We start from the raw sequence: 25455 nt of genomic DNA, 5'->3' as shown, positions 1-25455 counted from the left end.
TTGTCGGCAGTGAGATGCTCGTCAGAGAGCATAGAAAACAGCCTACGAGCCACGGTTCGACTTGAGAAAGAAACGGAGAGCAAGAGGAGTCCAAGGTGAACTTACCACGGCGAAAAACGGTGGCGTAGAGCAGATGGAGGCGGCGCGTGGCTCAGGATGGTGGACGGCGTCGATGAAGGCGCCTAGGGCTACGGCGGCTGGAGCAATGCGAGGGCGGCGGCTGGCGCTTTGGGGTTAGGTGAGGATGGCACAACGCAGGACGCTATTTATGAGCGGGGCTGGCTTGCGGGTCACGACAGGCGCGGTGTAGCGGAGGCGGAGATGAATTCCACGGCATCGTTGGAGTCCGATGCGACGACGACTCGAGGTTGGGGACGACACCGACAGGTGGGCCCGGCTTGTCAGTGGTTGGATAACGGCGGGGGTCGGTGCAGCAGAGAGACGAAGCAAGGAGGCGCGCTGCCGTTGAATCGGGCCAGAAGCACCAACTGGGCCCGCGGGTGAAGTGGGCCGGAGCCTCAGCGGAGAGAAGGGAAGGGAGTGGGCCTGCGCGGGAAGGGGGAAAAAGCAGGCCGAGAGTGAGGGAGCAGGCTTGGGCCTTCGGGCCAAAAGAGAGAGAGGGAGTGTTTTCCATTTTTCTATTTCAAAACCAATTTCAAATATAAACCAAATCGAATTTGAATATGGTTTAAAATACATTTTTCAATTCAAATAAAAATGAGCAATTTTGGTAAGTTTTCCAAAGATAAATTTTACAACTTTTTAAATTCTTTTATTTTCTAATTTTTTTTCTTTTATTTCAAAGCCATTTTCAAAAGCATTTTGAATTCATTTTGAGTTTTAGATTCAACCACTCATTGCAATAAATCAAATGCACTGGCATGTATGCACATCCATGTTGCTACTCCTTACGATGAATTTTAATATAATGAAAAATATTCTTTTTCCTATATTTTATGTGCACAAAAAATCATAAATAAAGCAGTTTAATCATATTTTCAAAAATACAAATTTTAGGGTGTTACAATGATTGGGTGGTGTCTCGCAAAAATCATTTATGTAGTGGTGAACACCGACATATTACGACCCAAAATATTCCTTGTGGACATCACTATTTTCAATAAGGGGATATTTTATTAAATTTCAAAGCAGTTACATCAAGTTTGATATAACCCTCTTGAAAGCACTATCGATCTGAAATCGCATGCACTCTAAGAGTAATCAATCCAAAAACTACCCATGTGCTTAATTTGCCGGTGCGCCAATTGCTAACATGCCATTGCAACCATATCATTGGAAACTGACTTTTATAGTATAGCCTAGGTACAGAGCCATATCTTGATTTGCCATAATGGCCAACAAGTTGCAGGTGCCCGGCAAGATGTGTTTCGCTACAACCTTCTTCCAAATGGACAGTTCTTGGTGGAATCATTGCACTTGCATCAAAACAACATTAGCCATGCAAACAGGTCATAGATCGGTTGGTTGAGTTTTTTTTATGGTGGAACCTGTCCACTTGGATTTAAGTTCTCGACTTAGCATAGGTGCTCGTATTTTCCTAGATTTATTACAGAATTTAACGATGCTATGCTTTCAGTGGTAACTTCAGGAGTGAGTGTGCGTGCGTGTTATAGACATCTACAGTGTACCATGCCGTGTAAGTCTAAAAAACAACATTAGCAATGCGAGGATGGAAGTGATTCCATCATGCTAGCTTAAGTTCTATCAAATCTCATCACAATGAAAAAAATTTAAGGTGAGGTACTGGAGAAATATTTTTTTATTGTTTCAGATGCGTTTTAGACTGGTTTCGAAACATTGGATCTTAGATATATGTTCAATGTTTTAAAATTTAATAATATTATTTGACATATGGGCTACACTCTAGCTTCAGTGTTTAAAAAGTTTTTGTTGATCTAGAACAATGACTGCATCGAGAAAAAAACATTATATCTTATTGATTTTGTAAATTTTAATATTAATTTAGGGATATTCGAGTTTTAATATAATTTTTCCTCCCCTATTAAAGAAAGTTAAGTAAGTTTGATGGACATACTGAAATCCTTGGTGACTTAGGGCAACCACAATGTACAGTAAGTATCCATGTATATAGGACCTATGTGACCTGTTCATAGCACTATTTTCTTACAATGTTGAGTCAACATGTAGTTATAAGAAGAATCCCACTATAGAGATAAAAAAAACTTCCTCTTCCACCCTTTTAGCCAACAAAAGACAGAGAAGTAAGAAATGGTAATATTTTTTATTGTTTATACGTAGTTCATAATCTTATGAGTAGCTTTTGCTACACTTTAGAGCCTATTTTGGTTCCTTACTCTAAACTTTAGAGCTCTAAAAATTTTATAGCACTTTAGATCACTTTTGAGCTCTGAAGCTCTAATGTGAGGTGGGTTAAAGTTTAGAGCTAACTTTAAACCGTTTGTTTGGAGCTTTAGCTCTAAAATTTAGAGAAGAAAATCTAAACATGACACGTAAATCAAACAATAGCCCGGTTTGTTTTTCCCACTGCTTTCAGTGATATGTAAATTGAACAATTAGCAAAGTTTTAAATCTCCGGCTATAGCTGCCGCTATAGCCGGAGATCGCCGCTGTACAAGGTTGCCGCTAGGATAGTTGACTTTTAGCGCTAAAGAATGAGTGGCGCTAATAGCCAGATATAGCCCGCGAAATCCGCTAAATAAGGTATGATTTAGCGCCGCTAACGTCATCGCACCTCACTGTTCTCTGCCTATCATCTGTCGAAGCAAAACCAGGAGCTAGCGGGGACCTTCCCGCTGTTCGCCGTGGCTGCCGGAACTCCATCCCCAGGGTGGCAGGGCCGCACCAGGTCCAGAGCTGCAGCAACAACCACTCTGCTTGATGTCGGCTTCGAGGCACGCTGAAAAGCACCAGCAAAGCGGCCTGATACTAGCAGTCTAGCACCTTGCCTCTAAGCCGAGGCCACGCATCCGCCGGCCGCCGCCCTGCCTCCGCTCGTATGGACTCCGTCCTGGCAAGAAATTGGTCACCAAGATGCACTGCTATGGGACGGGACCAAGGAATGGCATCCAACGGTGCGTTTAATTTGGAGAAGTTGGGGGAGGGCAGAGGTCTCCGGAAGCTGGGTAATGGTGGCCTGGTGCGTGAGATGGGAATGAGCGGCTATGGGTTGCGAGCCGCTGACCGGATAAAGATTGACTTTTTTCACAGGAGGGGATAAGGTAGCATTTTTTATATGAAATACAATTGCGAAAATAAAAAACAAGGAAAGCAGGGCACCGCTGTAGCGGCGATATAGCCGGCGATTAGCGGCTATAGCTGTTTGGTAACGGTACCGCTAAACTGTTTAGCCGGCGATTTAAATCCCCGGTTTGTTTTTCCCACTCCTTTCAATCTCCTGGAAAGGTAGTAAAGGCACATAGGAGAATGCGGGAGGAGCAAAGCTGGAGCAGGAGTCACCTTTCTACCAATGCGTCCAAATCATGAAAGAGGGGTCGAAAAAGCTGACAAACAAAACAAAAGTACTCAAGCGTGATGCATCAACATTTTCTCTTCTTCTTGGCCATTGCACACGCACCATGGGGAGTAGGGTACCGTATCCATGTAAGATCCCTCTCTACTCCGTCTCCGCCCCTTTTTGATACTACGATACCTCAAAGACGGAGACAGGGAGGGAGAGGTCTCCGGTGATCCAGTATCGTATTTTCCTCACTCTCCATTGTTAATTTGCTAGTCTCCACTCCACTCGTTCTCATCCCCCTCCAAAGTCTTCTCCTTCCTTCCTTCCTTTGCCATTGTTTTGGTGAACCACCTTCTCAACAAATCCAAGCGAGCCAAAGCAATACCCGCACCACCATTGCCATTGCTGACCACTCCTCTTCTTAACCTCCCTCCATGCATGCTGCATGCCACGGCATCACCACTTCACCTCACCTCCACCGCCATGGCCGGCACCAATGGCGCCTCTCGCCTTCTCCGGCTCCCTACTACTGCTACCACCTCGTTGCCACTACTGCAACTGCTAGTGCTACTACAGCTACTATGCCTCGCCTCGGCGCTTAACCAAGACGGCATACTGCTGCTCTCCTTCAAGCAATCGCTCGCCTCCGACCCCCTCGGCTCCCTCTCCGGCTGGGGGTACGCCGACGCCACGCCCTGCGCATGGAACGGCGTCGTCTGCTCGCCGGACTCGCGAGTCGTCAGCGTCGTCCTGCCCAACGCGCAGATCGTCGGCCCCGTCGCCAGGGAGCTCGGCCTCATCGAGCACCTCCGCCACCTTGACCTCTCCGGCAACGCGCTCAACGCAACCATCCCGCACGACCTGCTCCGCGCGCCGGAGCTACGCGTGCTCTCGCTCGCTGGCAATGGCATTACCGGCGACCTGCCGGAGCAGGTCGGCCAGCTGCGCAGCCTCCGCGCGCTCAACCTAGCTGGCAACGCGCTCTCCGGCACCGTTCCGCAGAACCTTACCCTGCTCCCAAACCTTACCGCCGTCTCGCTCGCCAACAACTTCTTCTCCGGCGCGCTCCCCGGTGGGGGTTTCCCGGCGCTGCAGGTGCTCGACGTTAGCGCCAACCTGCTGAACGGCACTCTGCCGTCGGACTTTGGCGGGGCCGCGCTCCGGTACGTCAACCTCTCGTCCAACCGCATCGCCGGCGCCATACCGCCGGAGATGGCGTCGCATCTGCCTGCCAATGTCACCATCGATCTGTCCTACAACAACCTCACCGGCGCCATCCCGGCGGCGCCGCCGTTCTCGGCGCAGAGGCCCACGGCGTTCGAGGGCAACGCCGAGCTCTGCGGAAGGCCGCTGGACAACCTCTGCGGCTTCACGTCCTCCTCTGCCGTGGAACCCCCGAACAGTACCGCGAAGTCGCCGCCGGCCATCGCGGCAATCCCCAGGGACCCGACGGAGGCGCTTCCTGGCGATGCTGCCAGCAGTGCCGCTGGAGCGTCGGGGTCCGGAGAGCAGCGCGGCAGGATGCGTCTTGCTACCATCGTCGCCATCGCCGCCGGTGACGTGGCTGGCATCGCCGTTCTATTCGTGGTGGTCCTGTACGTGTACCAGGTGAGGAAGAGGAGGCAGCGTCAGGAGGTGGCGAAGCAGAGGATGGGCCGCGTCGTGTTCAAGAAGCCGGAGCCGGACGAGTCTCCGGACGCCGTCGGCCGGAGCCTTTCCTGCTGCCTGCGCAAGAAGGCTGGCGACGAGAGCGACGACACGGAGGAACTCACGGACACGTCGGCCTCCTTCGCCGCCAAGGAGGGCATCACAGACGAGAAGAGAAAGGCGGGAGTTGACGCGGCGAGCAATAAGAAGAAGGGCGGCGACGGCGCGGTGCTGGTGACGGTGGACGGCGGCGCGGAGCTGGAGCTGGAGACGCTGCTGAAGGCGTCGGCGTACATCCTCGGCGCGGCCGGCAGCAGCATCGTGTACAAGGCCGTTCTGGCCGACGGCGCGGCGCTGGCGGTGCGCCGGATCGGCAGCGACTGCGCGGGCGTTCGGCGGTTCAGCGAGCTGGACGCGCAGATGCGCGCCGTGGCGAAGCTGCGGCACGACAACATCCTCCGGCTGCGCGGCTTCTACTGGGGCCCTGACGAGATGCTCATCATCCACGACTTCGCCGTCAACGGCAATCTCGCTAACCTCTCCGTGAAAAGTACGTTATCTACTAATCAGTCCATCATCAACGCATTTGTTTCTTGTGACCAAATGGGTATTTTCGTCGCTATACATAATTAATGTTGCTAATTAATAACGCACATTGTTATCGTCCGCAGGGAAGCCGGGGTCGTCGCCGATCAACCTCGGGTGGAGCGCGCGTCTCCGCATCGCGCGCGGCGTGGCGAGAGGCCTCGCGTACCTCCACGACAAGAAGTGGGTGTACGGCAACGTGAAGCCAAGCAACATCCTGCTGAACGCGGACATGGAGCCGCTGCTGGCCGACCTCGGCGTGGACCGGCTGGTGCGCGGCGCGGACGGCGGCAGGCTCATGAAGCCATCGGGGGCGACGTTGGCGGGGCGGTTCGGGAGCAAGCGTTCGGCCAAGAGCCTCCCGGACCTGTCGCCACCGCCCAGCCACGTAGGCACGACCGCGCCGTCAGCGAGCCCGGTCACCGCGGGCGCTCCGGCCGACACGACGGCGGCGCACTACCGGGCGCCGGAGGCCGTGAGAAGCCCCACCAGGCCGAGCGGCAAGTGGGACGTGTACTCGTTCGGCGTGCTGCTGCTGGAGCTGGTGGCCGGGCGCGCGCTGACGAGCCTGGAGCTGTGCCAGTGCGCGGCGGAGGAGCAGGCGCTCCGGGTGGTGGATCCCGCGCTGCGCGGCGAGATGGAAGGGCGGGAGGAGGCGGTGGCGAGCTGCCTCCGGCTGGGCGCCGCGTGCTGCGCCATGGCACCCAGCAAGAGGCCGTCCATCAGGGACGCGCTGCAGGCCATGGAGAGGATACCTGCTGCCGCTGCGGCTTCCTCCTCTTCGTCGTCAACATCCACGGCAACACACCATCATCAGTGAAAAAAAAAACATGTCTTGCGTTGGTTGCGATTGTTGATTCGTGCAGTCAAAATTTTATTTTTCATGGATGCGTGCTTGTAGCTTCTCTTATCTTCTCTGTACCATACCTTCATTCACGGTTTTGTAAGTCCCAGCTCCTGAAAGGAATTGGTTTGCATGGTTGCATCTCACTCGGATTTTGATGGCAAATCCAACTCATACAGCAATCGCTTCTTCATCGATCAATCGTGCACTATAATAATGTACTAGTACTACAAATAAATACGGCTCCCTGCGACAAATGTTTGTCATCAGTCTTGCTCTAAACAAGGTTAGAGCGCCCGTGATGGATTCCTCTTCGAGCGCGGGAACGGGGAAGAGTCCAAAAAGGTGCCTGCGCCTCACATGGCATGGATGGGTTTTGGCGCTAAGCCCACCCGCAAGGCAACAAAACATACATCTGCTGGCTGCTGCCCACCACACCACCACTCCTCGCCTAGGACTTGCGCTTGGGCGGTGCCACATGGCTGATGATGAGGTTGATTCCGAGATTATTTTTGCACGATTACCCAGTTACCCTCGATCAGAGGGAGTTCCACGCATATAGGACCTGTTTGGATCGCGCCCTAGCAGACATCTGCCTCGGCCTGCCAGGCAACTGATCCTACCCCAGGCATCCAAAATCGAACGCTTAGGAGCTCTGCTTGGGTCCAGAGCTGCCTGTGAGGCAGCGTCCAAAAAGACCCATATATACTTAAGTATGTGTTTCATTCGTGTCCGCATATGTTCTTCTGAAGGCAATAATATCCTTTAAAGCATGTGCATAATACATAATTAAGATAATAAGGACCGCACATTTCAAAGTTTTGGATTAACGACATTCAGATCCAACTTCACGCACGGTATGAAAGTAAGGTCTGAGTGGGCTGGGACAGTAAGGCCCGTTCGGCTTGCTGAATCTTGGCTGAAATTGGTTGAAAAACACTGTTCTAACTGAATTGTTGTAAGAGAAAAACACGATTTTGACTGAAAAAACAAGCCGAACAAATTGAATATGGGGTAAGCTGCTTAGAGAGAGAGAGGGCATACGGCGGTCGGTTCGGTCCATTAGGATGGTTCGTTCTAAGCCACTTTATGAACCGAGCATGAATCTGGTCAAATATATCACCACAGCAGTAATTGGACGGTAGATGTACCCGCTCAAAATTATCACACCAAATTGGATAGATTACATGTTGATTGGTCGATCTGCATCCACCTATATAGTTGATGTAAGGGCGTACCCAACAGGCCGTACAAATCGTTGGCTGACGTGGACATCAGAATCGATTAAAAAAGAGAAAAGTTGGATAGCGCAACGGTGACTAAGGGGGTGTTTGGTTCGAGCTCAGCTACTAAACGGTTTAGTCACTTTTAGTAACTCTAGAATTACTAGAGATGACTAAAGTCCTTTTAATAACTTTTAGTCATAATATTTGGTTGAAAGATTACTAAAGTGACTAAAAGCTACTAAATTTAGTAGCAACATGCCCTAATAAAACTTTTGGGAGATATGCGAGCTAGGCGCTTGAGTCCTCCTAGCGCTGTAAGTTTCCTTTTTACTTCTACTGATTGGGCTCCTATCCCTCCGAGCTAGTGACTTCAACATCGTTGGGATGCCCTAAGGTGGATGCAATTTACTTTTTTTTTCTTCTTATGAAAAGTTCTAGACTCTTGATAATGATAACACTAGATATTACCTAGGTCCCCCGATCTGTAAAGATGATACCCAAATAAATAGCAGATTTGTTGAGATGATACCCAAATAAATAGCAGATTTGTTGAGATCCTACTTGGATCTACGAGGCTAGACATAATAATTCGCTTGTACAACGGGGTGCATATTATGATTATAAGGATTGTGGAAATAGGGACTTATAGCTAGGTTATATATGTAAAAAAGCGGAAGGGGATTTTTCCAGGTTCTCAACATAAATAGTTGTTTTTCCACCTCTTGAACTCTTTTTTTTACATAAAGTTAATCATATACAATTTTTAAACACATAAAACCATTTAAAACAAAGGAAAATGAAAGTTCAAATGATCTGAATCATAATGGGTCGAAATTTCTAGATAAGCCCTACTGAACAAAGGATCAAGCTTTTATAGATCCTATGAAACTCTTATACAATGGCTTAGTCCACATAAATTTTGGATAATTCTACCAAGACACTTAACCATAATATGGAATATTTCTTTTTTAATCTGTCACTCTTTCTCATTGAATTCAGTTTTTCTTCCCTTACGCGCGCGCCATCCATCCAATGGTCATTCTTGCAGTTTCTTTGAGTTTCTTCCTTTCATAGAGTATATTTTTGACAGAGTAGCTGTGCACAATTGCATACTTTACATAGCTCGACCCATTGCCCATTGGCGTGATATGCATTCACTATCACTATATTATATGGGGTGTTTGGATCACCCGGACTAAACTTTAATTCATATCACATCAAACGTTTGATACTCCATCCGTTCTAAATTATAAGTCGTTTTGATTTTTTAGTATATCTATTTTGCTATGTATCTAGATATAAAAATATGCCTAGATACATAATAAAATAGATGAACCAAAAAAGTCAAAGCGACTTATAATTTGGAACGGAGGAAGTACAATTAGGAGTATTAAATATAGACTAAATATAAAACTAATTGCATAAATAGAGGCTAATTTGGAGAGGAATCCATTAAACCTAATTTGTTCATGTGATGCTACAATAAACATATGCTAATATTGATTAATTAGACTTAATAAATTCGTCTCCCACGTTAGCCACCACCTATGCAGTAAGTTTTATAATTAACTTATATTTAGTCTTAGGTCCTGTTTGGTTTCTACAGGCGCTCCTAAAATTCCTGTTACATCGAATGTTTAGACATATGCATGTAGTATTAAATATAGACTAATTACGAAACTAATTACACAATTTACGACTAATTTGCGAGATGAATCTTTTAAGCCTAATCAGTCCATGATTTGACAATGTGGTGCTACAGTAAATATGTGCTAATGACATATTAATTAGGCTAAAAAAACGTCTCGCAAATTAACCTCTATCTATGTAATTGATTTTATAATAATCTACATTTAATGCTCTTTATTAGAATCTAAATACTTAATTTGACGTGAATTTTAGGAGCGACTAGAACCACCCTCAACCACACACACCCCACCCCACCCAAACACCCCCCTACTCCAAACATGGACTAAAGTTGAGGTCTAATCGATCCAAACCAGCCTAGTAGCGAACGAACGGTTGATGGGCACTCTGAATATTGTAGCCGGCGTGACAGAGTGGAGCAGGCGAGCAGCGGCACATGTACCGAGTGGAGTTATCCATCAGCTCTTGTTTTGGAGCAGATATATATCCGTAGAGTACATGCAGGGACGGCACGGCGCATCAGACATGCAGGAGCAGGACCTTTGTTTTGTCCAAGTCTCGAAGAGCACATAAATATATTGCTTGGACATGACCCAACATGCAGGACCAAGCAATCGGAACACAAAAAGATACCTACTTGTATGACCGCGTTGGCGTTGAGCTTGATACCAAGGATCTTTATCTGCACAGCATGGGTTGAACAGGTGAACTTCCTCAAATAAAAAAAAAAGAACAGCAAGAAAGAAAGAAGAAAGAAGAAAGAAGAAAGAAGAAAGAAGAAAGAAAAAAGAAAAAAGAAAAAAAGAAAGAAAAAGAATTTGAACCGGTGAAAAGCGAACTGCACTTGCGTACGTTATTATATGGCGTTAGGTACTTAGGTTTAGGCGTTTAGCATCAGATTTTCTTGTCTTTTTCAAGTTATAAAATAAAGATTCCAACTTCATAAATTTTCGCTAAGAATTCGTCGGACTATAGCTATAGTAGGTTTAGAATATTGAAGTCACATCAATATATTCTTATCTTTGATATGTAGCAATTAATCTATATCTATAGACCTAATACTAATTTATACCTATTTTTTTTTGTCTATCCCTCCGCTAACTAACTCTGTGAATGTAGGAATTGTCTCTGTTCGCTTATATATAGCCCACCTGTTTTATATTTGATATACATATAGGGCTTTTTAAGATAATCTAGATATCAAGAAATCATAATCCAAATAGATCCATCTAGTCGGGGATATGGACCCAAGGTACCTCACCACCCGTATAATCGCCCAATACAGACAAGAGGGGCTGAATACAATAAGGATGAGGCCCACTAGAACCAGGGTACATCATTCAACGTGGTGGACGAGAAACCTATGAGGAAGATTTGGATGCCGACTCCTTCGTTGAGTTCAGCTGGGAGTTCATCCTCAACAAGATCTGCATGCTCCTAGCAGACCCACGTTGGGTTCCAGATCGACATGGATCCAACACCGCTATCGGACTGCATCATGATCCATTTCCCAACTGGGCTTAGGAACGCAGCTGCAACCTATAGCTTCTGGCTCCGCCAAGCTATGGAGGGTCCCCAAAACCCGGTTAGCTCGCTACCGAGGGCTACTTCGAGGGGTTTGTGAAAGCCCTAGTTTGGTTTTGGCTAATTGATGAAATCTATTTGGACTAACCCTATGTTTTAAGTGTGTTATTGAGATAAGTTGGTCTAAGTCCAAGTGATGGAGCTAGATGGCACTCAAGTGAAGGAGATGGCCAAAAGATGGTGAATCAAGTGCTCCAACTTGGAAAAAATGAAAGAGAAAAACAAAAATGGGCTCAAGACAAAGGTATAAGCAATAGGGCCATTTTTGTTTTATCGGTCAAGACACTATAGAAAGTGTGATAGGGTTTAGGATAGATGGGAGCTCTATTAGTTAATTCGGTCATCTAGTGCCACTAGGTGTTGGAATATTATGCATTGCATATAGGCCCAGTGCACATTGGTGAGCAAGCAAAAATATTTATGAAAAATATTTTGGAAATACTAACTTGGCTCTAAATATGTTTCTGAAAATATTTGAGAGTTATCATCGCTTACCAGGACAAGTTTGGGAGGTTGGTGTCGCCACATGGGTGGCACTGAACAACTGTCTGGTGGGGCAGGACAAGCAGCCAAACAGCAGCGCGCGTGCCCAAGTGTTGGAGGTGGCACCGCCCTGACCGGTGTACACCGGACAGGGCAACGGACACCCTGTCCGGTGCACCGCCAGGGGCGCCGCTCATAAAAATCCAAAGAGATGGTATTTTGGGACTTTGAAAAAATGGTCACTAGACAGGCTGTTCAGTGTACCACCAGGGGCACCGTCCTATTTTTTCAGAGGGTATAGAAAATTGGAAGTCACGAGCTAGGGTCACCGCCAGGGCTGTCCGGTGCCTCTAGGTGCCTAGCTGTTGGAATTCGACCGTTAGGGTCACCGGACAAGCTATCTGGTGTGCCACCGCCCTATCCGGTGACCACGCAGAAATCAGCTCCAAGGGGCCAACAACTCTATTTGATGTGTGGGGCTATAAATAGGTGGTGTGGCTAGCCTTGACCACCCTTTTGGCACCTCATACACTTGTGCAAACACTTTGAGAGCTGAGATACACACTACATTTACTTGTGCACTTGATTTTATCATTTGAGTGAGATTTGGAGAGCCTCTAGTGCATTGCTTAGTTTTCTTGCATCTTGTGGCACTAGAAGAGCGCATTCGGCTGTTGGAATTCTTGTTACTCTTGGTGTTTGTCGACACCTAGACGGCCCAGAGTTTGTGGGATCATTGAGTGGCTATTGGTGATTGTTGCCGGCTTCGATCGTGGTGATTGTGAGGGGTTCTTGTTCCTTCCCCACAAGAAAATCGCAAAAGGCAACTCTAGTGGATTGCTCGTGGCTTGTGTGGCATCACTCGTATGGTTCTTACAGCGCCCTTGTGTAGGGCTAGGTGTGTGTGGCCTATTAGCGAGTGAGCCACCTAGTGAGTATCTCGCCACAACGTGGACTAACTTGCCGGCAAGCAACCGAACCACATGATAAATCATTATGTCAATTGGAATTCTTGGTATTCATTTGATTGACGCTTGCCCGGCTCAGTTTGCACACTTCTACACTTGCTCTTTACATTATCTAGTTCATATTTTGTGTAGAGCTTGTTGGTAGCCTTACTAGTTGAGTAGCATAGTGTAATTAGTTGTAAATTGTTTTTGCTAGCTCACTAGTGATAGAAGTAGCAACTTAGCCTAGTTGTTTGATTGATTGACATAGAGGTCATAGATAACTAGCATATTGGTAGGTGGCTTGCTTTTTGAGTAGAGCTAGAGCAAAACACAATTATCGTCTTATAATTGCCTAACCATTTGCTTTAGTGATTTGTAGAAATTTTTAATTAGACTATTCACCTCCCTCTAGCTATTTAAGACATTTTTGTTTGGCGACGTGACCCATATAAATTTGTGGGGATGGCGATCATCTGTAGCCTCGACAATGGGGCTACAAGTGATGAACCCTCAGATAATGCCTACCATGTCATCGAAAACTCTGACGGTGGCATCACCCTACCCATTGACTCCGCCGAGTACAATTAGATCATGGTTGAATTCGCCTCGGATAGATAAAAGATCAAATACAATCACGGAGATGACCTCTCGCCTCCTCATGAGTGCTACATGGCTCGTACCCAAGACAATGATGGCCATGAGAGGGTCAATGACGAAATCGGCAACGCACACCCTTACCGCGGCTACAACAATGTCAAGGCTCCTTACGAGACCAGTCGATAGATCTAGGAGTGCCTCATCAACATCAATGATGAGTTGGCCGTTGAAAACACACTTATCTTCGGCAATGACTCATCAACGAGATACATTTTTGAGGGCACAACGTCTACAACAAGATCCAACATGAAGGCCATCCACAGTCGAGAGCGAGAAAACTTGGCTGCGACAATGCGAGTGGCAGACGCCATGCCCGAGCCATCATCGAAAGAAGGCGCCACAAGCTTTGAGAAATCAGAGATCTGCTCGAAACAGCAGCCATGCTACCCAAGGCATTAGGAACTCGGAGTCGGCAACACTTAGGGGTTTGCATCCACCTGAGGGAAGGACATGATGAACACCAGCCTCGATGTCACTCTATCCATGATCATGTGGGTGGCAAATAGAGATTTTCAACACACCATCGATACTCAAAGGCGCAAGGCCAAAGCTCACAACTACAAGCGCGATAGGAGATATAGGGAGAACAATGAGCATTCACGTTCGCCAAGCTGAAAGTGCAATCAAGCCCTAATTGTGGGTCTTGGTGATAATGACCACGCAATTAGAGAACTAATGAGATTTATCGAGATAACAAGTAGAGAATTTATATTCGAGGATGTTACACGAAATGGAGGAGCCCCCAATTACAAATGTTGATGGCTTAAAACTCAAATGAGGTTTAAATTCTTTTATATTTTGAATTTGAGTATAGGAAAAGTTGTACTATAAAGGGGGGCACAATGCTTAATCTAACATATGCTACCAAATGCTCAAACCTACACATGCATCCTCAGATTCATAGCCAAGATAGCCAACACTTCACTCTTACCCTTGCTGTCTTGCCTGGTGCGGCAGTGTCGCACCTAGAGAAAGGCACTGCCACAACTACTTCTATGCTACACAAGCAAGAAGGTAACTAGTGAGCTATACAAGCAAACTAATTACAAGAGCAACTACACAAGCACAATGTATATGAAAGTAATTACAAGCTTGTGTAACAAGGATGCAAACCAACAGGAAGAATAAAGTTGACACGGTGATTTTTCTCCCGAGGTTCACGTGCTTGCCAACACGCTAGTCCCCGTTGTGTCGACCACTCATTTGGTAGTTCGGTGGCTAATTGGCATCACCCGCCAAGCCCACACATCGGGCACCACAAGAACCTACCCCAAAAGTGAGGGTAGCTCAATGACATGCTTTACTAGAGTTGCTCTTCGCGGCTCCCGTGGGGCGAGCACAATGCCCCTCACAAAAGCACTTCCTCGGAGCACCGCACAAGCTTCTTGCGGGCTTTGATGGAGACCACCACCAAGCCATCTAGGAGGTGGCAACCTCCAAGAGTAATAAGCACCACCATCTTGCAACTCCATCACCTAGTGCCACTCGATGCAACCTCATGATGCAATCACACTAGAATCGCTCTCTCACACAATCGGATGATCACTATCAAGCATATGTGAGATGGAGAGCTCCCAAGCACTCTCAAGCATGGACACAAAGTCCTCCGAGTTGCTCTTATCAAGCCATGGCCGAGACCCCCTTCTATGTATAGCCCCACGGGCTAAAATAGCCGTTACCCCTTCACTGGGCGTTTTTTAGGTTGACCGGATGCGCCAGTCATATCGATCGGACGTAGGATCTTGACGTCTGGTCAATGGATGCTCACCACATGTTGCCTCCATTCAACCTCAGTCGCTTGATCTCAATGGTCAAGTGATGACCAGACACAACTGCTCAAAGTGACCGAACATAGGACCCCAGTGTCCGGTCATTTCTAGTAAGGTTCCACTCATGACTAGACACGTCCGGTCACACCCGACCGGACTCACCCAGCATCCGATCACACACTGTCTCCTCTATGCGCTACCACACCAGTGCGACCAAGTGCACCCAGCCAACATCCGGTCACTTTCATCGCCAGCGTCCGATCGAAGACCGACGCCTACGCGTTCACTGCTGCCACTGACAGGACGCTCCGGTCCAGTTGAGACCAGCATCCCGTGCACTCTGTGAAACCCTATCTTTTCTATATAGGGCACCGGTGGCACCATTGGACTATCCGCACTCTACGGGTGAACACTCCACCGATGAAGTTTCGAACCCTTCTCGCCTCCGTTTCATCGCTGAGTTGATCCACATCAACTCCAACTTCATCTCCTTTGTAAATGTGCCAACACCACCAAGTGTACACCACCATGTGTATGTGTGTTAGCATTTTCACAATCATTTTCCAAAGGATTAGCCACTCAACTTGCCATGCCACTCAATCCTAGCGATGATGCAAAGTTAGATCACTCAAGTGGCACTAGATGACCGATATGCAACAAGTTTACCCCTCTTGATAGTATGACCATCTATCCTAAACCCGGTCGTCAACTTCTCTACACACCTATGACCGGTGAAATGAAATGCCCTAGGTTATACCTTTGTCTTGCGCATTCCATTCCATCTCCTCCAATGTTGATGCAACACACGCACCAACATGATCAACAATGATATGATCCACTTCATATCATCACGTGATCATATTGGTTCATTGATCTTGACTTCACTTGCTTTTCACTGTTGCCTTCATCCATCGGCGCCAAGTCTTGCTTAAGCTTTACCGCCACGCGGTCCATCGCTCCAAAGCCTCCAACTTGCCCTTCACGCTTGCAACCGGTCCATCAAGCCAAGTCTTGTCTTGATCTTCTCCACCTTGATCACATGACTCAATGTCATGTCTCATGTGCAATGAGCTCCTTCATCATCACATGTGTGAGCTTTGCAACATCTCTAAGACATTTTCACCTTCATGGCATATGTTGCTCACACACATATACCTGTGGACTAATCACCTGTGTATCTCACATAAACATAATTAGTTCACCTAGGTTGTCCCTCAATTACCAAAACCACACAAGGACCTTTCAATCTCCCCCTTTTTGGTAATTGATGACAACTCTACAAAGATATAGAAATTAAGCTCTTTTGGATTCATGTTGCTTGCCCAAGCAATTTTACCATGTGAAAATGATTTTGGACAAGTACCACAAACCCGAGATGGTAGTATTAGCTCCCCCTACATATGTGCTAGAATGTTTGGTTTGAAGTTTGCACATATGCATAGATTGGAAATGTGGGAGAGTAATTACTACCGAATGATGCTAAGGTGTATAGAGTAAACCTTTGAAGTGTGATACCAATCAGAGTTGCATCTTTAAGTTCATCCTTAGCACCATGGTTAGCTAGATAATACTTGGAAAAATAAAAAGCACTAGATACCTCATGAGATCAATATTAAAAGCAAGGTACTAGCATTACTTGAAAAACATACCAAGTGTCTAGCTATCATTCTATGCATGCTAGTTTTCATTTCATCAATCAAATTTTACAACTAGCATACATCACACAAGCATGCATATTGAATTTAAGAACTTATGCAATGCAAGCAAGCACATAAATATGCACATATCAAATGCAATCAATCAAAGTTCATGAGCTTGCTCCCCCTACTTATGTGCTTCTCTTGTCCAAGAATTTTGATCCATCTCTTTTCTTTAATGTTGCTCCCTTTTTGTCCATGTCTATGTCCAACCTCTACTTCTTTGTCTCAATCCTCTCCTAGAGCTTTCATATCTTATCTCTCCCCCTTGTACAATCTCAATCTCAAGGCTTTCATATCTTTGTACAATCTATCCCCCTTTGTCATCAATTTCTATAAAAGGTGTGCTTCTCATTGATGCAAAAGGTATGCATTTGGGGTAGATGGTTGAGGCTTGAATCTTGCATTTTTTATGGACATCACTTGATTGTTGGAATGACACCACTTGTAGATACCACTTATAACTTGTACTACTTATATCTTGTGTAGGGCTTCTTGAGATACCACACATAGAATCTTTGATCTTGATATCAATTTGTGTGACACCTCCCCCTATGTGATAGCATGAGGCATCCATTTGATACACTTGAGCTCTTGTAGATGAGGGATGCATTCTTCATTTGATGATCACTTAAAGTTGAGGATTACTTGTGGAGCCATTGTCTTGCATGATTGATACCACATGTAGATGTGATACCACTTGAAAGCATTTTCTAGTATGGAACCACTTGTTGGATTTATCAATAAAAATCATTTCTTGAACATTTGCTATCTTCATGAGTACCACTTATAGGATATCACATGTGAGTTGATCTAGACATCACTTATGAATTTGATGAAATACTTGAGTCTAGATACTACTTGAAACAAATAAACTAGATATCCATTTGCATTGTTATCTTGTGCTTATACTCTTATTATTATCATGAGCTTCTAATGTTGACTTGAACTAAATCGATTTGCCTAAGCTTCCAAGTCCGGTTTGAACCAATGACAAGCTTCTTCACACCTCTTACAAGGGTTATCTTGCCAATGTTGTACTTGTCTCTTGTTAGCGATCCAAATTAAATCAAGTACTTGGGTTCACTAGCTCATGAACAAATTCATATACTAACCACTAGATCAAGTAATCATTCAAGCAATAGTGGTAGGCTATGAGTTTAAACATTTCATTTGTTATGCATGATCCTATGAAGCATGTACTATATGCACTAACCGCATACTAGTAAGGGATGAAATGATCATGCACATTACAATGATACCTTGCTATGTTGGAGTAGAGGATAGTCACATAGATTCCAATTCATTACTCTAATAGCAATATGAAGTCCAATTATAAACTAGGTGAAGACCAATAGATACCATTTTGAATTTCATTCTTCACCCATATAAAATGAATACCACTTATGATTAAGTGCACTTTCTTATTGTGGTTAGCTTGCTTTATTTTTTGAACAATGCTTGCATGAGAGAATTATTTGGAGTATCACTTGAAATATCATGACTATCTCTCTTTTGGGTGTTGCTTGCTTTTCTTGATAAACCCTTTTGATTTCTTCAACTAAGCATCTCAAATATTCCTCAGATCACCACTTCCATGTTAGCCTTCCAAGTACCATACTTGGTTTACCTACACATAGGTGGCAAGCCCCTACACTAGGGAGAAGTGACCTCTCTCCAAGAACCATTCTTGACACTCACTTGAAATATCTTGATTGATTGATCCAAGTGATGAACTTAATCTTGATGAGTAACCTTGATTCCTTCTTTTAAGTCCGCTTCTTTCTACTTATTTAAGTTCTTTTCTTTCTACCAAATGATCTCCAATCATCACTTGAACTTAAACTTTATCTTCATCTTAAGTTTGATCTTGATCTTCCAATTTGAGTACTGAATGTGTGCAAAGTACACTCCACAATCAAATGGTATTGTACTCTTTGCTTGTAATGCTTCTAGATCATCTCAAAACCAAACTTAGGTGCCTCAATTACTTATGAACATGTTTCCAATTTGAGGACCTTTCAATCAAATTCAATCCAACATTTGTCACTTTTCTAGCAGATTATGTACCCTTCAAAGAAATAAGCATATCTCCCAAAGTACAAATCTAAATACCACAAAATTTGGTGGAGATGTTCTTCACTAAGTTATCTAGCAGCTGTAAAATTTTGATATTTGTTTGACTTCTAGATTGCTACCAGATTTCTATTATTCTACCACTGCTACATGCTGAAAACTGCTGCACTATAGCTGATAAGATCCACTCCAAAACTTAAGCATTTCTTATTTAATTCTCATGAAATTTATACATCAACTTATACCATAAGTCTAGAGCATGTGTACCAATGTTTATGCCAATCCAATAAGTTTTGATTACTCAAACATGGCAAAGATCACAGCTGGCTCTGATTTTGCAATATAGGACATATTTCAATCACTTCATCAAATGTGAATCAAACTTAAAACTAACTTGTTTGAATACTTTCACAAGACATAAATCCATTCAATCCACTTACTAAATGTCATTTTATGAACTTATCCAACACAAATCAATCCAAACTTGATTACTAAGCAATTATCCATTCAATCATCTTATAGCAATCAACATTGCATATTTATCCAATTCAATCAACTCATATGCACCCAAATGAAATGATCAACAAGAGATATGCCTTGGTTAGCTCATGATCATTCAACTAGCAAGCTTCAACTCAATTATTTACAAGCCATCAAATATATCCAATGAATCACCAACAACTTGAATTATAGCACTTGCATGATGTAGCACATTTGGACTTCACTCAATTATCATGGCATTGGATTTGGATGTGCACTAGGCTTCATATCTTGATTCAACATATGATGATCAATATGAAATCAATTGAATCAAGCCTCTAATGCCGATGGTACCTACAAACAATCATTCACTCTTTGATAGTACCCAAACAATTTTGGGTCCTCTCAAGTTAGATGCAACATACTTAGGTATAGCCTTAGTATGATTAGCGGGATGTTTTGCAATAGCAACCATAGAGGTACCATTACCACCCTTGCTAAGCATAGAATCATTATTAATTGAAATAGGCTTAGGGGTGTTACCTAGGGGACATGAATGTGCCATGTGTCCCCTTTTCCCGGTATGAGTAGCACTTTCTCTTTGATTTAGCCTTCTCTTCCTTGCTCATATGGTGCTTCTCATTGCCTTGCCTCTCATGGATTGCTTGAGCCTTCTTCTCAAGCTTGGTAGGACACTTAGAGGCAAAGTGTCCCATACTTCCACACTTGAAGCACTTGATGTGAGCATAATATTTCTTCTCATCTTCATTCTTGCTCATCATCTTGGCATCTTGAGTTTGCATTGGATGCCTTGCCTTTCCACCCCTTCTTGTTTTCTTCTTCTTTATCATCAAATCACCACCATCTTCATGGTTGATCTTGATTTACTCTTGGGGTGTCTTCTCTTGCTCAACTTGTGGCTTAGGTTGAGGATCCTCTAGTTACTTCATAAATTGCTTGGTTGGGTACATAGAGGTGAGATGCCCCCATGTGCGGCACTTGAAGCACTTAACATGCCTTAGCCTCTCTTCTTCTTTCTTCAACTTGAGATTTTCTTCATTGGGGCAACCATTTGCAAGATGTCCCACTTCATGGCACTTGAAGAACATGAAATGAGAGAGCTCCTCTTGTTCTTGCTTTTTCATCTCTCTTTCATATCTTCTCTGGCCCCATCTTTTGCCCTTGATCTTGCTCTTGTTGAAGCCAATGCCACTTATGTCATTGCTGCTTTCTTGATGATTGACTTTGCTAGTCTTAAAGCTGACGCCACTCTTGTGACCAAAGTTTCTTTGAGTCTTCAACATATGCTCAAAGATGACTTGAGAGTTGTAGCACCTCTCTAACTTGTTGCTCAATTTATTCACTTGTTCATTGAGATCATTGTTCTCCTTCAAAAGGTTAGTCTCACAAGACATAGAAGTAGAACAAGCACCTAATTGTGAAGAACATGGCATTTCTAACAAATCATCACTAGAGATGGATACATGCTTCTTGTCTATATCACAAGGGTTAGCAACAATATGTGATTGATCAATTGACCCATGTGATGAGCTCTCACTAGTTTTAGTTTTTCCATTGGAAAGCTCCTTAGTGAGAAAAGCATGGTCTTGTACTAGGTTATCATGAGCAACACTAAGTTCCTCATGAGCCAATTTTAGCTCCTCATGTGAACAAGTAGTAACATAAAGTAGATGCTTTTGTTGTTCACATATGTTCTTTAGAAAAGAGTTTTCATTTTTAATTTCTCGGTTTTAGCTTTCTCATTTTCTAAAGACATGGTCATGCTAGCAAGTCTACTCACAAGCTCATCATATGAATCAACATGATCAACCACACTATCATTTGATACCTTAGAGTCACCTTGTGACATGAAGCAATGTGGTGATAGGCTTGTAGTGGCATCACAATCATCATCAAAGCATGAGCCATCATCATCACCATCAAGTGTGCATGAAGTAGTATCATCATGTGCATCACTTGAGGCATCATCATCAATCTTGTCAAGTGATCTTGTGGTAGAAAGATCATCATCATCATTTGATCATGAGGTGGAGCAATCTTCCACAATCACCAAATTGTGGTCATGGTCGACACACTCATGTGCCTCCTTCTTGGGCTCATCATCATCATCATTGGAGACACTCCCATATATTAAGTTGAGGTACAACCAAATATCATGGGCGGTCTTCATGCACATAATCTCCCCAAATATGTTATCTTTCATGGATTGATAGAAAATGTTAGTAGCTTGACAATTGAGATGTAGGCATTTCTTTTGCGCTTTAGTTGCATTCTTTTCATCCAACGTATGAGAAAAGCCCACATCTATGATCCACCACATTTGTGGGGAAATGAACTTAAAATTGCATGTCATCCAATTTTTCTACTGTGCAAAGTGTGTGCCATTAAAAGTGTATGGACACTCAACATCTAGCCCATAAGTCACCATCCTCTCGGGTCGGTGAAGACAACAAATGAGAGACCTAGCTCCAATACCACTTGTAAGCTTGAGATGGCGACTAGAGGGGGGTGAATAGTTGTTTCTAAATTTAATCACGTCGGCTAACCGAAACAAGTGTGGAATTAAAACTATCAGTCTAGCCAAGACTACACCCCTCTATCTATGTTCTCTAGAACCTGGCAAAGATCCTAATTAAGCAACAAAGGTGCCACGGTAGCTAGACGTCACCTAACCAATTCTAGGAGCAAGGTCACACAAACCTATGCCACTAGTATTTCAAGCAATGAGGGAGCTCCTACACATGCTAGTAAGCAAAAGCACATAGCCAACTAAGCTCACTAGCAATGCTCAATAACAAGGCAACCAATGTCAAATTAGAGAGCGCAAATACTTAGCTACACAAACTAAGTAAAGTGACTAACAAGGTTACACAAACTAAAATATTCACGTAGGGGAGCTACTTCTATGCTACACAAGCAAGAAGGTAACTAGTGAGCTATACAAACAAACTAATTACAAGAGCAACTACACAAGCATAATGTATATGAAAGTAATTATAAGCTTGTGTAACGAGGATGCAAACCAACGGGAAGAATAAAGTTGACACGGTGATTTTTCTCCCAAGGTTCACGTTCTTGCCAACACGCTAGTCCCCGTTGTGTCGACCACTCACTTGGTGGTTCAGTGGCTAATTGGCATCACCCACCAAGCCCGCACGTCGGGCACCACAAGAACCTACCCCAAAAGTTAGGGTAACTCAATGACATGATTTAGTAGAGTTGCTCTTCGTGGCTCCCGCGGGGCGAGCACAATGTCCCTCACAAAGCTTTTCTCCGGAGCACCACACAAGCTTCTTGCGGGCTTCGATGGAGACCACCACCAAGCCATCTAGGAGGTGGCAACCTCCAAGAGTAACAAGCACCACCGGCTTGCAACTCGATCACCTAGTGCCACTCGATGCAACCTCACGATGCAATCACACTAGAATCGCACTCTCACACAATCGGATGATCACTATCAAGCATATGTGAGATGGAGAGCTCCCAAGCACTCTCAAGCATGGACACAAAGTCCCCCAAGGTGCTCTTATCAAGCCATAGCCAAGACCCCCTTCTATTTATAGCCCCATGGGCTAAAATAGCCGTTACCCGTTCACTAGGCGTTTTTGGGTTGACCGGAAGCACCGGTCATATCGATCGAACGTAGGACCTTAGCGTCCGGTCAATGGATGCTCGCCACGTGTTGCCTTCGTTCAACCTCAGTCGCTTGATTTCAACGGTCAAGTGATGACCGGATGCAGCTGCTCAAAGTGACCGGACGTAGGACCCTAGCGTCTGGTCGTTTTCAGTAAGGTTCCACTCGCGACCGGACGCGTCCGGTCATGTTCGACCAGACTCACCCAGCATCCTGTCACACACTATCTCCTCTGTGCACTGCCACACCAACATGACCAGACGCACCCAGCCAGTGCTCGGTCACTTTCAACGCTAGTGTCCGGTCGAAGACCGATGCCTACGCGTTCACGCTGCCATTGACCGGACGCTTTAGTCCAATTGAGATCAGCGTCCCATGCACTCTATGAAACCCTGTCTGTTCTATACAGGGCATGGATGGCACCATCGAACTATCCGCAGTCTATGTGTGAACACTCCGCCGGTGAAGTTTCGAACCCTTCTCACCTCCGTTTCATCGCCGAGTTGATCCACATCAACTCTAACTTCATCTCCTTTGTAAATATGCCAGCACCACCAAGTGTACACCACCATTTGTATGTGTGTTAGCATTTTCACAATCATTTTCCAAAGGATTAGCCACTCAACTTGCCACGCCACTCAATCCTAGCGATGATGCAATGTTAGATCACTCGAGTGGCACTAGATGACCGATATGCAAACAAGTTTACCCCTCCTGATAGTACGACCATCTATCCTAAACCCGGTCATCAACTTCTCTACACACCTATGACCGGTGAAATGAAATGCCCTAGGTTATACCTTTGCCTTGCGCATTCCATTCTATCTCCTCCATTGTTGATGCAACACATGCACCAACATGATCTACAATGATATGATCCACTTCATATCATCATGTGATCATATTGGTTCATCGATGTTGACTTCACTTGCTTTTCACCATTGCCTTCGTCCATCAGCGCCAAGTCTTGCTTAAGCTTCACCGCCACATGATCCATCGCTCCAAAGCCTCCAACTTGCCCTTCACGCTTGCAACTGGTCCATCAAGCCAAGTCTTGTCTTGATCTTATCCACCTTGATCACATGACTCAATGTCATGTCTCATGTGCAATGAGCTCCTTCATCATCACATGTGTGAGCTTTGAAACATCTCCAAGCCATTTTCACCTTCTTGCATGTTTAAACGGCGCACCACCGTGTAGCGTTTACACGGTGTTTAAACGGGCTAAACGACCATTTAGGCGAACAGTGCATGTACCTATGGACTAATCATCTATGCATCTCACATAAACATAATTAGTCCACCTAGGTTCCGAAGATGAAGATGATGATGAGTCCTACCAAGTGTCGAAGGGGGACAAGAAGTAGAAGAGAGGAAAGGGCAAAGCCAACAACAACAAATATGCCACCGTATCCTTTAACTACTCTTCTATACCTATGACTAACCATGATCAGAGGTCTTTCATCAATGTGCCCATGGGCAAGCTACCCCATTTCAATGGGACTAACTTTTCCAAGTGGAAGCACTTGATGAGAGCCTATCTTATAGGTCTTCACCCTAGCATTTGGGAGATTGTTTGCAATGGATTTGAGCCACTAGTTGATCCTAAAAACCCAACACTAGAAGAGATGAGAATCATTCACCTCAATGGTCAAGCCACAAGTGTGTTGCTTAGTGTCTTAGATGGTGATGAGTACAATAGAGTGATTGGGTTGATATTGCCTAAGCAAATATGGGACACTTTGCACCTAGCACATGAAGGGGGTGATAAAGTGAGAAAGGCAAGAATTGATTTGTTGATGTCAAAGCTCAATCGGTTTGTAATTTTGGATGGAGAGGGGCCACAAGAGATGTTTGATAGGTTGATGACAATGGTGGGCAAGATTAGAGGCTATGGTTATGATGAGCTAGATGATCATAAAGTTGTCAAGATTATGTTAGGAGGCTTATTCACCTAGAAATGAGGCCAGTAGTGACTCTAATTAGAGACAAGAAGTTTGAGTACTTCACACCAAATGATGTACTTGGGAGGATCTTGACCTTTGACATGCAAAGAGAAGAAGCAAATGAGAGGAATGAAACTTGGGGAATTACAAGCAAAGCTAGAAGGCATCAAGATCAAGGATGTAGCTCTCAAGGCCAACAAATCAAGTAAGCAAGGTTCTACAAGCAAGTCTAAGATCAACAAGCAAGCTTCAACTAGCAAGCCCAAAGCAATCAAGCAAGTCCAAGAAAGAGTAGAAACCACATCATCTTCAAGTGAAAGTGAAAATAATGATGATCAATATGAGAAGGTTGATGATGTTGCTCTCTTTATGAAGAGGTTTCACAAGGGGCTAAAGAAGCAAGGCTACAAGGTAGTGAAGAGAAACTTTCCAAACAAGAAAAAGAGGACATGCTACAATTGTGGTAGCACCGATCACTTCATTGTCAAGTGTCCATATGAGATCAAGGACAACAAATACAAGAAGGACAAGAAAGAGGAGAAGGCCTGACCATAGAAAGAGCAAGAAGTACATGGGAGAGGCTCATATTGGGCATGAATGGGACTCAACTAGAGAGAGCACAAGTGAGGAGGATGAGAAGATTGCAATCATTGCTATTCACAAGTCATCCCCTACACCAAGGCTCTTCAACAACTATGTCCGATGATGACTACTACTCCCCTCACATTTGTCTCATGGCAAAGCTGTGA

The 25455-nt window shown here is 44.8% G+C and overlaps 1 protein-coding gene across 1 annotated transcript; it reads left to right on the top strand.

The window, feature by feature from the left end:
• The first annotated feature begins 3710 nt into the window (after window positions 1-3710).
• Window positions 3711-6664, top strand: LOC136545920 (probable LRR receptor-like serine/threonine-protein kinase At4g37250). The gene is made up of 2 exons (XM_066537882.1): window positions 3711-5657; window positions 5779-6664. Exons 1-2 carry the CDS (start codon window positions 3899-3901, stop codon window positions 6510-6512), a joined length of 2493 nt encoding a protein of 830 aa, XP_066393979.1. The 5' UTR covers window positions 3711-3898; the 3' UTR covers window positions 6513-6664.
• The last annotated feature ends 18791 nt before the right edge of the window (window positions 6665-25455 follow it).

This window comes from Miscanthus floridulus, chromosome 3 (genome assembly GCF_019320115.1).
Source record: "Miscanthus floridulus cultivar M001 chromosome 3, ASM1932011v1, whole genome shotgun sequence".
In the NCBI taxonomy this organism is placed as follows: domain Eukaryota; kingdom Viridiplantae; phylum Streptophyta; class Magnoliopsida; order Poales; family Poaceae; genus Miscanthus; species Miscanthus floridulus.
Note: the sequence above shows the minus strand (reverse complement) of the source record. Positions and strands in the feature narration are given on the sequence as shown.

Bases quoted from the DNA above. Each gene is read 5' to 3' on its own strand.
- LOC136545920 (XM_066537882.1), top strand. From the start codon at position 3,899: ATGCTGCATGCCACGGCATCACCACTTCACCTCACCTCCACCGCCATG. The intron at 5,658-5,778 runs GTACGTTATCTA...TATCGTCCGCAG, and splicing joins CGCTAACCTCTCCGTGAAAA to GGAAGCCGGGGTCGTCGCCG.